The 15,122-nt window shown below is 39.1% G+C and overlaps 1 protein-coding gene across 1 annotated transcript; it reads right to left on the minus strand.

The window, feature by feature from the left end:
- Window positions 1-749: 749 nt before the first annotated feature.
- SERINC1 (serine incorporator 1) lies at window positions 750-9,789 on the minus strand. The gene is made up of 9 exons (XM_009999096.1): window positions 9,616-9,789; window positions 8,063-8,256; window positions 5,843-5,922; window positions 5,515-5,652; window positions 4,529-4,698; window positions 4,311-4,401; window positions 3,086-3,227; window positions 2,753-2,983; window positions 750-1,229 (listed from the first exon to the last, which is right to left on the minus strand). Exons 1-9 carry the CDS (start codon window positions 9,649-9,651, stop codon window positions 1,091-1,093), a joined length of 1,221 nt encoding a protein of 406 aa, XP_009997398.1. The 5' UTR covers window positions 9,652-9,789; the 3' UTR covers window positions 750-1,090.
- Window positions 9,790-15,122: the final 5,333 nt, after the last annotated feature.

The following is a 15,122-nucleotide window of genomic DNA, read 5'->3' on the forward strand; positions in this document are numbered from 1 at the left end:
ACTTTCTAGGCTCAAGTCCATCTCTGGCAATGGAGAAGTAAAATATCTAATACATAAACAGTTTTCAGAATTTTGAGCCCCAAATACACTAACACTTTTGTTGAAGCCTCAGTTAATGCAAGGCTCCTTTAATTACTGTGATTTCAATGCTCCTTTGCCTCCCCCTCTTTTTTTTTTTTAACCACAATACTAAAAAAAAAAACAAAACACAACACTAAAGGGCTTACACAGTTTTCACCACCTGGCTCCTTGCAAACTCTGTGATTGTAGCTTAGCCAAGAAAGAAAGTGGCACACAAAACAGCAATAAATTACAGCACAGCTACCCCATATAAACTACTTTTCAAAAAATTAATAATACATGGGTGAATATTGTAAACAGGTGCCTTAAAAACATGCTTCTGAGCATCTGACACCAGGATGTTTTTCACCGGGGCATGTTATCCTCCTGTCTGCAGTGGGACACATGGGACCAAGTGCACCAAGGAGGACATCAGTTCCTCTGCCGCCTGGGGTGCAAGCTTCCCCATTTGACATCTGTACTGAAAGTATCACTGCCCTCAGGACAAGAAGAGGTCAGTCAGTCAGTGCCAAAGCCTGCAAGATGTCCAGTATCCTCCAACACAGAATTCTGAGTCTAACAATGCTTACTCAAGACTGACTTTGGAATCAAGGCAACAGGGATTATCAAAGGCAGCCCCTCCTTTGCTTGCAAAGCCTGATCTAATACTGTTTTGTTACCCTAATTAACACTTGCACTTTTTTTCCCCTATCACTATTTAATGCAATTGAGGAGGAAAAAAAAAAATCTACTTTCAAAAGGTCTTGGTCTTGCATCTAATGCTCCTGAAGCACTTGATCTAGGAGTAATCTATGAAAACCATCATTATAGCAATTGTCACTGGGCTCAGCTAGCAAATGTCATTTGGTGAAATGACAAGAGACATGATTGAAGGTAATCATGCAGAATAAAGCAGGGTATCCTACATGGATAGCACACACACATATTTACAACTGCACTATTATCTGCAATCTTGTTTGTTTCAAAGACAGGGTGAAGCTAAGATGATCTCCTGGGAGAGCAGCACAGCTCAGTCAAAGTCACGGTTTGTAAGAACCAGCGGAGCAACCAGAGTCCACACGTACAGCACGATGCCAATCCAGCTGGAAGATATCTTCACCCAGACAGACGGCCATTTGCTGGTCATTGTCTCGTAAGAAGAATCCGGACTGTGGGAAAAAAAAAGGAAACGAAACAAGATCATTTGCAATCTTTGTTTCAGAACCTGTGTAGTAAGTCACTCTTGAACACTGTTTTCACAGTAGCTCATTCTCCCTTCAGCTCCACACCTCAAAGGACATCTCTACCCTTCTTCCAGGCAGCTCACACCGGTCAGTACAGGAACACCATTTGAAAGTTGGTGTCACAGGAAAGAAGGAAAGCAACAGCTGCCCAAAAATATTTAGTAAGAGAAGTTGTCAAGGAATCTCTAAGGAATCCAAGTTTGTGTAAAGGCAAGGAATGCATTATAGATAACACTGATAGATACAAATAATGCATTTCACCTTGTGAACACCTAGAAGTATTCATAATCTTTACATCACACTGACCCAAGCAAGGCCACAAATCCCACCCACATGAGGAACATCTATGAAGTTATTTTTGTCAAAAACCGCATTCCTTTCCAGTGTTGCTATTTTGATATCAATTGTCCTTCAACAAATTATTAAAGACCATAATTTTTTTTTTAAATCTGCTCCAGCTGTTAGTATTAGCAAATGCACATAGGGGAAAGAATACTTGAGTAACAATTCACACAGAGAAGTTGTATTTTTGGTGAGGATTTTTTTAAGAGAGCAGACAACCCTATTTCCTTCTGCTACAGACCTCATCACAGAGTGGCTGGGGTTGACAGGGACCTCTGGAGGTCATCTAGTCCAACACCCTGCTCATGCAGGACCACTACAGCCAGTTGCCCAGGACTATGTCTGGGCAGCTTTTGAGTATCTCCAAGGATTGAGATTCCCCAACCTCCCTGGGCAATAATGCTCAGACGGAACCTCCTGTGTTCCACTTTGTGCCCATTGCCTCTAGTCCTGTCACTGGGCATCACTGAAAGAAGCTGGTTCTGTCCTCTTTACACCCTCCTTTCAGGTATTTATATACATTGGTAAGACCCACCTGGGCCTTCCCTTCTCCAGGCTGACCCGTCCTAGCTCCCTCAGCCTTTCCTCATATGACGGATGCTACAGTCCCTTAATAATCATTGTGGCCCTTTGCTGTTCTCTCTCCAGTCTGTCCATGTCTGCCTTGTACTGCAGAGCCCTGGACTGGACCCAGCATTCCAGGTGTGGAGTCACCAGGGCTGAGTAGATTAGAAGGATCACGTTCCTCTGCTGATAAAACATGTCTTACCTATCCTTTTTCCAGCTTTCTGTACCAGACATGAGCCTGGTGTTCTCTTATTTTAGTTGTTAAAAAATTTAAGACCCTGTCCTCTACACTTCAACAGCACACCTTTCAGTGGGCCAGGGAATCATGAGAAAACACAATAGGCACTTGTGAACAAGGTTGGCTACTCCAATTTTCAAATACAATTCATTTAATATAGATCAAACAGTATACTTCCTTTGAGAAGTCCCATTCAGAATCCATTCCTCACAGCACACAACTTATACCTCCTTGTCCAGCAAAAGACAGCCTCTTCTGTGCTCATTATTAGCATCATATACTATCAAGTGTAAATAAATACCTGTACCAGTTGGTAAGTGTCATCATGATATACAGAGATGCCAGGAAAAGCATGAAATGAAAGAAGGAGTAACTGTAAGTAACTCCATCCCTCTCATTATCTATAGCTCGGTGAACATCATCTCCATCATCAAGGGAGCCATCACTCCTGGGCATTCCATCCTCAATCAGTGTTGATTCATCACTGGTCAGCATCAGCTTGTTAACTTGGCTGTTGTTGGATGTTCGGATGCTGTATGGAACAGGAAAGGGCCCAGTACAGTTAGCCAAACAAATACAATTCAACATCTGAAAATGACAAGTTAGTAAGATTTTTTTGTTAAAGGAATCTTACCTTGAGTAGAGAACACACAGCAAAAACAAAACCAGTCCTACAATTCCTTGTGCATCCCACCACTGAACTACCTGACCTTGGGTCGGAACGGTGGTGCTGTTGTAACCAATGATGCTCAGCAAACTTGGATTACAGCGCCTATCTGTGGAGGAAATTACATTGGCACTTACATAAAACAACAAGAGAACAAATATTTAATAGTGCATTTCCACCCTGAATTCTCAGTCACAAAAAGGAACTTTGTGACTGTGACAGTCTTGAAGTAAAAAAGTTTTGAGTCTAATTTTAGCCTATCAAGTCTCTAGAATAGGCCAATTACAGTATGTGGCATAAAAATCTGTCTCTGAGCCAATAAAGGACTTTCAACTTACGTAAGTTATGCATCAACTGCTTTACTGTTCCATCTCATACAAGCAGATGCAACAAAATAAAAATGCTCTGCAGATTAAGCTTTAGAAGTTCTACCACTAGCAAACAAGTCTGACACCCATATTGACATGGCTATAGATAGTCTATAAGTGGGATACTGAAGTCATCTCAGCATTGGGAAAGAAAGCTACAAAGTCAGCTTCATATTATCAACATTTCCAAACCCAGAGAATTCACAGATAACACACATGACACAGATTATTCTCTGTAATTACTGGAGGAATTATACAGCTCATATGTATGCTGTTGCACAGATGATTGTCTGTAATTAAGATAAATGGGCCAGAGACCTAATTAAAAATATCAAAATCAGCATTTGGCATTTATTTCAACCACTTGAAATTCTGAATTAATTAATTAGATGGTAAGTTATTTTCAGACACAAAAAAACCACTGCAAGCCTTTATTAATACATTTTTTTTTAAATCCTGTTAGGAAAAATACAATCAGTAGCATCTCAGTCACCAGGTAAAAAACTCATTAGGGAAATGAACCCTCCACACATCTAGGAAGAGTTGTGGTGATCTGCAAAATCTAAGCCTGAGAATACTGCAATCCTGACAATAACAGTCAGGAATTCTTCCATACGATAAACCTAAGTGCAAACAAAACCCACGTTACCTTCAGAAGAACTACTTCTTCCGTATTATTCCAGAAAGTTGGGGTTGGGAGAGAGGACGCCTGTGACTTGCACGCATTGTAGCACCTCATCCTAACACTGCCTTGCAAAAAGCTGACGATACAATTTACTGCTGAACTGGTTACCCAAAAAGCCATATGCTGCTATTACACCTACCTGGTTCATTGGTCATAGCTGACCAAGTCAAATACATTGTATAAATTGTGATCACAGAAGACTGCAGCAAACCAGATCTTGGCTGAGACTCCTAGACGAAGAAGTCAAGAAACAGCAAAGTTAGGCAACTAGAAGGCCTTGGACGTGATTATATTGTAGGTATTATAGGTTTCTGGAACTGACAGTACAGAAAAAAGATAACAGAATTAAAACTATACCTGAATCTTTGGCAGAATTGACATTATAGAAGCACCAATACACAGCAGCATATTAACACTGATAAATGCCTTGTTTTCAGAGCAACCTTCTGGACGAGTGTAATAAACATAAAACAAGATAATGGCTACTAGAGACAGAAGGTAATTGACAGCTGTAGCAGACAGTAGAGCTGTGAAAAGAAAGAAAAACATTAAACTGGTTAACAATTGAGAGTATTAAAATTGATATAATACTGCATGAGTTTCATGTTTTGGATACAGTATACAACGACATTACTAAATACAGCTCTGGGCACTGAAGTGTAAAGGAAACAAGTTCCTCTCAATACTCTGACTTGTTAAAGAGGGAATAAACAGGAACAATAAACGGGAAGCCTAAAGCCACACTTGATTCTCAAGTGCTTTAAGAGCAACCAAAAAGTGCAAGTATGAAGGAATACAGTTATACTACAAACGCTCTGAATAAAAGCTTAAAAAATAAGCTGATGAACAACTTCTCCAACAGAAGGTAAACCAAAGTCTTATTTATAAATTCCATCTTATTAAAAACATTAAAGAGTGAAGTGGCCATTGCACAAAGACAAATTGTGCTCTCTTTTAAAACTAAACTATCATGTCTGAAATGTTTTGGTTTTTTAAAATTAACATATCATTTATCCAGTGCAATTATTTGTACTCTCCTTCACTATATCTTATCCTATACCTTTCACTAAGTATATACCTGCAAAGAACGACCGACTAGCAGACAGAAAGAAAAAAATGTATTTGTGATGCTTATGCTCAGACCTTAATACTCAGAGGCTGCTGCCCTCTCCTTATTTAACTTGACATCAAAAGGACAAAAGCTGAACTACACCATCTGAGAAAATTATATGTAGGCACAACGTAGCTCTTCTGTACTCTCTTAAAATGTATTACTCAGTGAATAACTTCTTTAACATAAAGTACAATGAAATTTAAAACTTGATTGTCATACAGTCCTTTACCTGCATACCAGCATCTTGAGTTTCCTTCCTCCATTTTTTCAACCCAAGATTCATTCCAGGAGTGGGCAAAATCAATAAGCAAGACCAGCTGAATAAGAATAAAGCAGAATGCTCCAGCCATACCTACATAAAACCACACTAAACAAGAAATAAAACCAGTTCAGAACCACAGATAATCTAACACATTGTCTTAATGTCTCTAAACACAGGGAAGTGCTATTACAATAAAAAATGTAAAACATCAGCATGCACTTCAAGTTTTGTTTTAAAATCAGTTATGATTGCACCATGACACAGTAGAAGACAATAGAAGACAATATTCCCTTACCAGTTGTAAATGGTCCCTCTGGTATGAAGAAAGCTCCAACACTAATTGCAAGTGCTGTTGCAAATTTAAAGAACCAGAATCTAAGGAAAATTTAAAACAATACATTTTTTTAATAATCAGGCAACTGCTGAAGTGTTTTTTTTAAACCACTCATAATTTACCTCTTTTGAAGAAGGATTTAAACAATTTTATCTGCTCAAGATTTTTGTTCTCCTGAAAATTATGCTTAAACTGTGCTATAGACTGACACCCAGTTTAACACACTTCCCAGAGATATCTCACAGCTGTATTACAAATGAAGCTAGGGTGCAATATAGTGAGCTTGTTTAGGTTGTGGTTTTTTGTTTTGGTTTATTTTTTTTAAAGTTTTTTAACTAGAGCAGTGAGATTACTGAACTGCCAGAGTATCAGAAAAATGGGTAAAAAAAGAAATCCCTATCTGTTCTTAATATCAAAACCAAAAAGGCAGAAAACTTAGTTGGGGCCTACCGTGACAGAAAGTACTTATGCTGGAATTCCCTAGCAGTCTTGATTAATTTCATACATGAGGGAGATGTACAGAAGCCTGATTCTTCCCATCTAACTTCAGACTATTTAGGCCTACATCCAATGAGGATTTATCACAACAAAAGCAAAGGAATTATTCTTCACAGAAAGGACACAATCAAATTTCAAGTCCCTGTTCTGCTGAAGTAGAATTGGATATTTTTTTTTCCAGTTAAAAATACACACTCAAACAAACAAAGCAGATAAGGAAATATCTCCTACCAACCATTCACCAAATCCACCCCAAATACAGACTGTTTACAAATATACCCTGCACAGTGAACCTCTAATAAAAAAGTTATGCCAACAGAACTGGGAACTACATTCTATGAAGTAGATTCTTATAGGACATATAGCACAAAGACATGTATCACACACCTACAATGACAACTACGTGAATGTTTTTCACGTTTTCTATCCCATCCTATTTTTCCCATACTTTGAATAAGTTAAATCTCTCTTTCTGGCTGTTACCATCAGGTGACAGTGACCAGAAGGGTAAATTCTGTTTGTGTGCAGAGGAATTATGTGAAATTACAGAAGTGCAGAATATGAATTAAATGCACTAATTCACTGCAATACAGAAAGTTACTAAATCCAGTTTGAAAGCTGAATTAACCTGTAACATTTACTGTGTGACACATCACTAAAAGTAGTTTTTGAATCTATATGTGGAATTTATTTTTTCAAATCAATGTCATTCTCAATTATAGAAATAAAAACAGGTTCAAGGTTGTGTAAATGTCACCTCTAATTACATGCTTTCTAATGGGATCTTAACCTTCTACCCATATAAAGTGTGTGACAGCCAAAAATAATATTTAGCTGAAATAACACCTACAGTTGCTAAGCACTCTGCTCAAGTCTGTGAGAACATTATAACTAATTTTTTCTATTATTATTTTTAACCTAAGGCAAGAAACTATTCTGACTGCTGTTACAAAAGCAAAGAAGGTGAACGCTGGCACTGGACTACCTTACTGGACTTTCATGCACCACTTGTGTCAACCTGCAAGCTGAAGTTCAACTATTACCTTCTATCTGACAATTCTAACTATAATGACATACAAGAGAAAAAAGTACTGGGAAGCTCAGAAACTGAATATGTAATTCCCTGCAGAAGAAAGACTGAAGAAAAGATAGCAGGAGGGAAGAGATAAATATCTATATAGATATACACATTTGACTGTTACAATCTTTAAAATAAAATTGCTCAGAAAAGAGCACGTCCTTACAAACCCCAACTTTATCAGATATCTAATTCCTAGAAGACAGATGAGGCTTTTTAATCTTTGTATTTGCTGAAAAAATCTCAGTGGAATGAAACTTAGTACCATTATTCATCTCTGAATCTTCTCATCTTTGGACAAAAGCAGAATCTCTAATCTTGGGAAACCTCTGGATAGGTTATCCACCGACACAGTTCAGGTTCTGAAAAGTGACAGCCATGTGTAGCTTTTCCTCCTACAAATATTAATCTGCCACATCTAAGAACTCTAATAACTTTGAACACCCTCTACTGCAACATTGCTCCTCTTGCTTCTATGAATGTTTTTGTCTGTGGAACAGTAAATGTGACCAGCATGCTGAGCCACAGGCTTTAATTTCACAGTAGCTGTCATCTCATATGCACACACCATACCATCCATCTCAGTGCTTATTTCCGTATCTTACCCATTGTGCACGGCTGCTCTTGGGTCATTGCTGCTCTTCACTTTGATCATCAGTAAGGAGAAGAGAAGGAAGAACATGGCCATCCCAAAGCACACACGGTACACGGCTTTGTAACCAACTAGCACATCGCAATTCACCTGGCCATGCACACCAGGAATAGTCGTTCCCATGCCTCCATCACAAAATCCAGGAATCTGTGAGAAATACAAGATACTTCACCGATCTGTAAAAGGCCTCCTGTGAGTAAATATGCATTAGCAATTTATTAATATACAATTCATTAATATTGTAACATTATGCAACTGTTAACATTTCTAGAAAATATAATACTGAAAGGCTGTATTGTTAGCTACAGTCCAACCAGAATATGAAACGCATTCAAGGAAAAAATCCTACACACGCAAATTCTAAACAAAAACAAAAAAACCCAACCTATTAACACTGGGGGGGGCGGTTCTGTCATTAGGAATTTCAAAACTTCTCAAAGAAATGCAGTTTTCAGTTGCTGATCTTAACCTGGAGATAAATAAAAGATCTGGGATTTGGCAAACTTAACTTGAGAGTTACTATCAAGTTCATGACATTGCTAGAAGGCAGTCTGCTCACACCTCTTTAAAACAGAAACATCCTCCTCTCAGAAACTAACATCACCATCATTAAGTGTCTGTAACTTCCACAGTAAACAGCTGAGAATATCCTTTCTAGTCACCACCAGGACATGAGCAACATATTTTTGAAGGCAAATCATACTCCAGAATGCTGTCATTTTCTTTCCTAGGTGACTAACATGGCTCTCACTGAAGATCTAATATGGTTACTAAGCCACACTGAATTAAACATTTACAGACTAATCATTTGGGGCAAAAACAATCAAAAGCATGCCTAGCAGAAGTTAATGTCTCCTAGAAAAAATAAATAAAGACAGCAAAACAAAACCTAACAGAACCCAAGAACATACAACCTGAGTTCAGAAAACCTATAAGCTCTCTAAAAACTCAAATTATTACTCTAATTTTAGGTGCATTATTGTATCTGTATATAACTAACAAACTGTAGAATCAAGTAAGCACTTCCTACTTTCCTTAGTGAATAATATGCTATCATTAGAGAAAAATACTTCTGTTATGAATTTGCAGACTTTAAAATAGAAATGGAACTTGTACAGCACAATTAAGCTGGGACACATCTTAGACTGTGGTTAGTTTTTTTCTTTTATTAACAGCAAGCAAAATCAATCAAGTACTACAAAATAGAAGCATCTCAACAATATATAAAACCCCACATATTTAAATTACATTTTCTTGTTTGGCAAAAAACCTATTTTTTTCTGCTGTAAACTATTAAAAAAAGAGGTCTAACTTTTATTTTTAAGTAGTGCTTTTCGTCTGTGTAGCGATTGTCTATTTGACCTACAATCAAACGAATGGTGACTGTGAAGCACAGGTGGCAGCACAATTATGTTCATCCAAATAAAACTCATGCTTTCAAGATGTCATTTACAATTATCTGTGACAGTTGTTCTACCCAACATGTTAGTAAAGAAGTAACCTGACCTTCTTCAGCTGCTCTTCCATGCCTGGTATTAACATCACACAGGCAACGCTCACACCAAGCAGTAAAAAGAAAGCATAAATCAGCCGAGTTATGGTGGAGTTGTTTCCACTGGGGCAGCATCGGCAGAGCAGGCAGGGAGCACTTCCACATAAGCATGGTATCTGAGAGAGAGATAGAACACAAAACAAATTCTTTAACAAGCTTCACATTACTAGATTTCAATATTGAAATCATACTGTGTGGATAATCAGAAGTTATGATGGAAAATCCCTCATCCTACACATCACATCAGTAGTGTAGTCCAAGCCCCTGCAGCACGTTACAGAGCCCCCTTAACCACCCTGGTAGCACTTCCCAACACACCACTGCACATTCATACTAGTGCTGTGCCAAAACTAATCATTTACCCATTCAGAGGAAATAAAGACTGGATTCAGGCTCATTTGTTCTCTTGAATTTTATTTCATTTCAGCTAAATGACATGGAAAGATTGCCTTCAGTTAACAACTACATTCTCCCTTCCACAGGGAAGTGCAGAGACTTAAATAAATCCACCACAGAAAAAATAAAATGGACCACAGCTGCCATCCAGATACGCTTTGAGCATCTGGCAGAGCTGGACCACAATCCTCACTGGGGCCATAAACGTGACTGGAGCACCAACAGGTAAAATAGCCTAAAGCTTAGGTTGCAAATGATTGCATATTTACCAGCTACTTATATATCACATAATTCTGTTAGCTGGCAAAATTATCTTATGTGACATAGAAGTTACAAACCTCAAGAACAAAGCAAACACAGAGAACACCTGTTTTCTACCAAATTTCAACAGCAAAAGTGGATAGGAACGTTGTACGGTTGTATCACTAAGCGGGGAGGGAAGGGGGGCAGAAAACAGGACAAAAATTACCTGTATTTCATTCTCAAATGGAAACTTGTGAAAGGAAGGAAAGGAAGCACATAGGGCTCTTTCACCACTTTCCGAGTGGCAATTCAGGAAGTGAAAGAATTAGTTCCACAAGTAAACATAAGCCAAAAGAGGAAAGGTACAATTCAAGTGGTTTGGGTTTTTCTTTTTAATTTACAAATAAATTATTCTGCCTAGAAGACATGAGAAATCCCAGTGAGCAGTTAAGAGCTAAGTTTGGAGATCACATATTTTTCTGCTAAGGCAACACTACCAAGTGAGCGCTGCCCTCTCTGAGCTTCAACAGACCATTAACACCTGACAAAGACACTGAACAGCAGCGAAGCTCAGCTTCTCCCTCAGCACACACACAGGGACACCTCCAGCATGGGGTAAGTGCCACAGGTGTTAATCACCATGTCAAAGACATCCATAAGTCACACAGGAACACAAATAGTTACACAGCCACATGACTAGTGCACACCAATCATCATAATTGGCATGTGTCAGAAACAGTTCTTACAAGTTCAGTCATATGACAAACATAAATGCCACCTGATGCTACCAGGAAGGCCCCAGGGCTTGCAGGGAAGAGCAGACAAGACTGCCACAGCACTCTTCAGAAGCCTTCAGAAGGCCTTGGGAAAAGGCTCATCTTATCTGTTCTTACAGGTTCAACCAGACCCACACAGTGGACCCACAAAGTGAGTCTTTCATATAATTTCCTTGTATTCCTTTCATACTTGTGTTCCTTTCCAAGGATAAAGGAGCCAAGAATTTTCACTATGCTACAGAAGCATTTTTAAATTACCAAACTTCACTATTAAATTTGTCTTGCTAAAAAAAGTCAAACAAGGTAGAATCTAATTGTAACTATTTCAGTATGTAAAAGATACCGTGCTTTTTTTACTTCCTCCTCCACTCAGTATCATTACAGCACAAATAGTATGAAGGTGTTGTTTCCAGGAGGGGGATCACCTCGATGTAAGAAATATTTAACAGTGAGAACAATCAGTCACTGGAAAAACCTCCCCTGGGATGGAGTAAAACACCCATCACTGAAGGTTTTCAAGATGCCAAAACACCTCATCTGGGCTCCCCTTCCCAGAAAAGGTTGAACCATAGGATCCTCCCAGGCTGGCCTATGACTGCAAGCAACTACAATAGTGGCATCTATGCTTAAGTTAGCAGAAATTATACAGCAAATATTTGCTTAGGATGCAGCAGGATTTTATAATACTAATACATTACACTATTTCCTACCCACACACATACATAACACTTCTAGTGAAGAATATTTCTATTCTCTGCTCAAATCTTTTACTCTTGAACAGATTGTGTCCACGTAAGTTTTTTTAAAGACATTATCGAATAAAAGGTTTAATGTGGCAGAGCAGCGCATCAGTCAAGGCTCATCTGCTGCAGAAAACTTGGTGCAAGGACAATCTGGCAGAAGAGTCACTTCTCTGGAGACTACCTATGTTAAATTATTTATGAAATGCCCAAGTAATTCAAGCAGCTTCCTCCTGAGTGCATTACAGAGAACATGGAAGAATCTATGTATGCTGGATGCTACTAGAAATATGGGAAGCTCACAGTGGCTGAAATAAAGATGTGTGTCCCCTGAACAAGGCAGTTTCTCAGCTCTAACACCAACTTTTAAAGCATTATGCCTGCAAACAGCCCATCCTTAGGGGCCATAACCATGCATATCTCCAAACAAAAGACACACACTGATAACTGATACTATTTATACAAGTTGGCTACTTCTACAAGGAATCATATTACAGTCCAAGTTCCTCTTTGTTTTGGCAAGACAGAATAAAATATATACCATTCCAACAAAATAATATTATACAATGGGTAAAAAAAATTCTAACAATTGACAGACTTCAAAAAGAAGAGAGAAACAGAATTCCATGGGCTGAATGTGCCATCAACAGAGGAAGAGACAACAGTTTGTACCACTTTCTTCCTAAATTCAGTGCATGCCTCCTACAAAGAATACTACCATGCAAATAGTCTACTATTACACAGATCAAAGCTTAACTCTCCAGGTGAAACTCAACTTAGTGATAGATGCAGACAAAAAGTTACTCTGCGATTGGTTTTGAGTTTGTCTTTATAAGGAAGCTTGGACAACAGCAAATCTATTGCCATCCAGTAACTTTTTTATCTAACAATTCACATCCCTTTGTTTTTGAGAAAAAAAAATAAGCATTTTGGTGGTGTTCACTGAGACAAAATAATAAAAGATGACCCACACCTCTACTGAGGGCAGCCACCTAGGCAGATAAGTTAATTCATGCCTGCTAAACTTAGTCACTTCATTCTCTATGGCAGTGAAAATTGCAGTAGGAACATGTAAGTTGAATATTGCAGGAGAGGAAACCCCACAAAATCACCAAAAGCCAAGCGTTAGGGCTCCTGATGCACACATAACAAGTTTTTAATATCAAATGTAATCTTCTTACTGGGATAACGACTAACTGATTATATACTGAATTAAGTATTTGCTAAAACACTAAGCTCCACCACTGGAACAAGTCAGGTTTTAGCTACATCATCCCTACTCACATGCTTAAAGAAACTGATTCAACCAAGATCTTTGCCATGATAGAGGATCTTAAAGCCAGGGAAGCAGCAGCTATTTCAGAGAACAATGCAACAGCGGCAAGACCCAGCAGTGTGAAAACCGCACTGCCTCACCAATCCAGGTCATCAGGATCAGAAGGCTTTTGGTGAGACAACAGAGCTCTTAAAGGCTTCCCCCATCATCCCACTCCCCATCACCAGGCTCATCTTTGCCCTTAAAAACTGATCAGCACACAGCAGAGCAGCGCTACAACCAGCAGTAACACTACACAAAACGTCCGAGAGACAGAGAGGTTTGGAGCCAGATGCCGAGGTCAGGTACCCAGAGCCTCTCTGCATGGCACAGCACGGCACAGCACAACACGCAGCCTCGCAGAGAAGCTACACAGCTGAAGCAATGCCGGCAGCTGCGTCTTCCCAGACAAAAGAGGAGCAGTTCTCCCGGCCATGGCACGGGCTGCAGCAGAACAAACGCCGCTACATCTGGTTCTCCTGCTAGCTCTCCCTCAGAGTCTGTTTCTCAGCCAGAGCCACGAGTGGCTTAAGAGGCAAGCACAGGCTTCTCCTACAGGGACGGACTACTGTATAGGCCTTCAGTGCTGATTAGCTGTGTTTTGTTAAGTGGAACGGAAACCAACCAACAAATTCGGAATCCAGGAGGATGAAAAAAACAATACCAAAAAAAACCCCCAAAATCCCCCTGATTTATTTGGATGCTTAAAAGGAAGGGATGGGGGTTAATCACCCACAGTCAATTTGACTTAGTCAAGACTAAATGCTCACGTAAATTATTTCACCTAAAAGATCATTAGCTCAATTTCTCTATAGAGAAAAACACACTCAGAACCAAGAGCAAGTATACAGAGATTTTTCATGCACTACAAACACTAGCCACCTATCAGAAAGGCTGTTCGTGCACTTAAAAATGTAGCATATATAAACTCAAGTATTTGAATTAAAACTTATACTGTCACTTAGTACTTGGCAATATTTTAAAATGTTAGCCTTCACTATATTCAGCTAGTAATTAAAGCCTAACCAGCTAATCCATTAAGTAGTGTTTACAATTTTAATTAAAACAAAATGAACACTAAAAGTACTTCACTAGCAGGATATTATCAGTGGTCTAGGCTCCTGTTTACAGACATGGAAGCAGGCATAGGTTCTTACTTAAAGCCTGGAATCTTATCTCACACATTTAATACTTCTATGATTATTTCACAGAATCTGTAGAGAAGACTTAGGAGTTGAGTGTTGTCTCTCTAATTAAACATCACCCTGTACTAGGAAAACCGAAGTTCATATATATTGATAGCCCAAAAGATAGGATTTTGAAGCAATATGAGGTTTTGTCAGACCATTAAACTGTGTGTGTGAACACCTGTTTAAATAGATATGATTTAATTTAATTCAAGTACAGTACAGTATTTTTCGTACGGAAGATTAAGGTTTCCACAACCCAACTGACATTTTTAACTCAAATGTCTAAAGAGTCACAATCCACCTGCTTATGCCCATTTACACAGGGTCTAGATTTGGAAAGACGTATCACTTAAGGATAACAGAGCAATGCCCCAACAGAGAAGAGAACTGTCGCACAGGACCTCCACCGACTCCTACCTCCTTATACGTAGTGCTGACAGTTTTACAGCTACCTCAAACTACTGTTCGAGAAAAATTAAGAAAAATCAGGCGACAATGCTCAGCACCGACTAGTGTGCAGTGAGAAAACGATGCCTCGATAAGACAAAGATACTGCGAAGGGTGGAGCTGTTCCAAGACAAAGCCGTAAGAAAGAGGAATGAAATGCAATCAATAGGATCAGGGGAAACAAGAGAGTTTCACTTCTCCCTAAAAAAACCCGCATAACTTCATAAGCATTTAATGAGATTTTGACTTCTTTACAGATCTGGGGAGCGGGAACAGTATCGCCTCCCCCACATGAAGCCGGATTAAGCCGCGACCACCAGCGCAGCAGCCCCGCCTGCCTGAAGAAACACGAAG

The sequence above is a fragment of the Chaetura pelagica genome, unplaced genomic scaffold (genome assembly GCF_000747805.2).
Source record: "Chaetura pelagica isolate M959 unplaced genomic scaffold, ChaPel_1.0 scaffold90, whole genome shotgun sequence".
NCBI lineage: Eukaryota > Metazoa > Chordata > Aves > Apodiformes > Apodidae > Chaetura > Chaetura pelagica.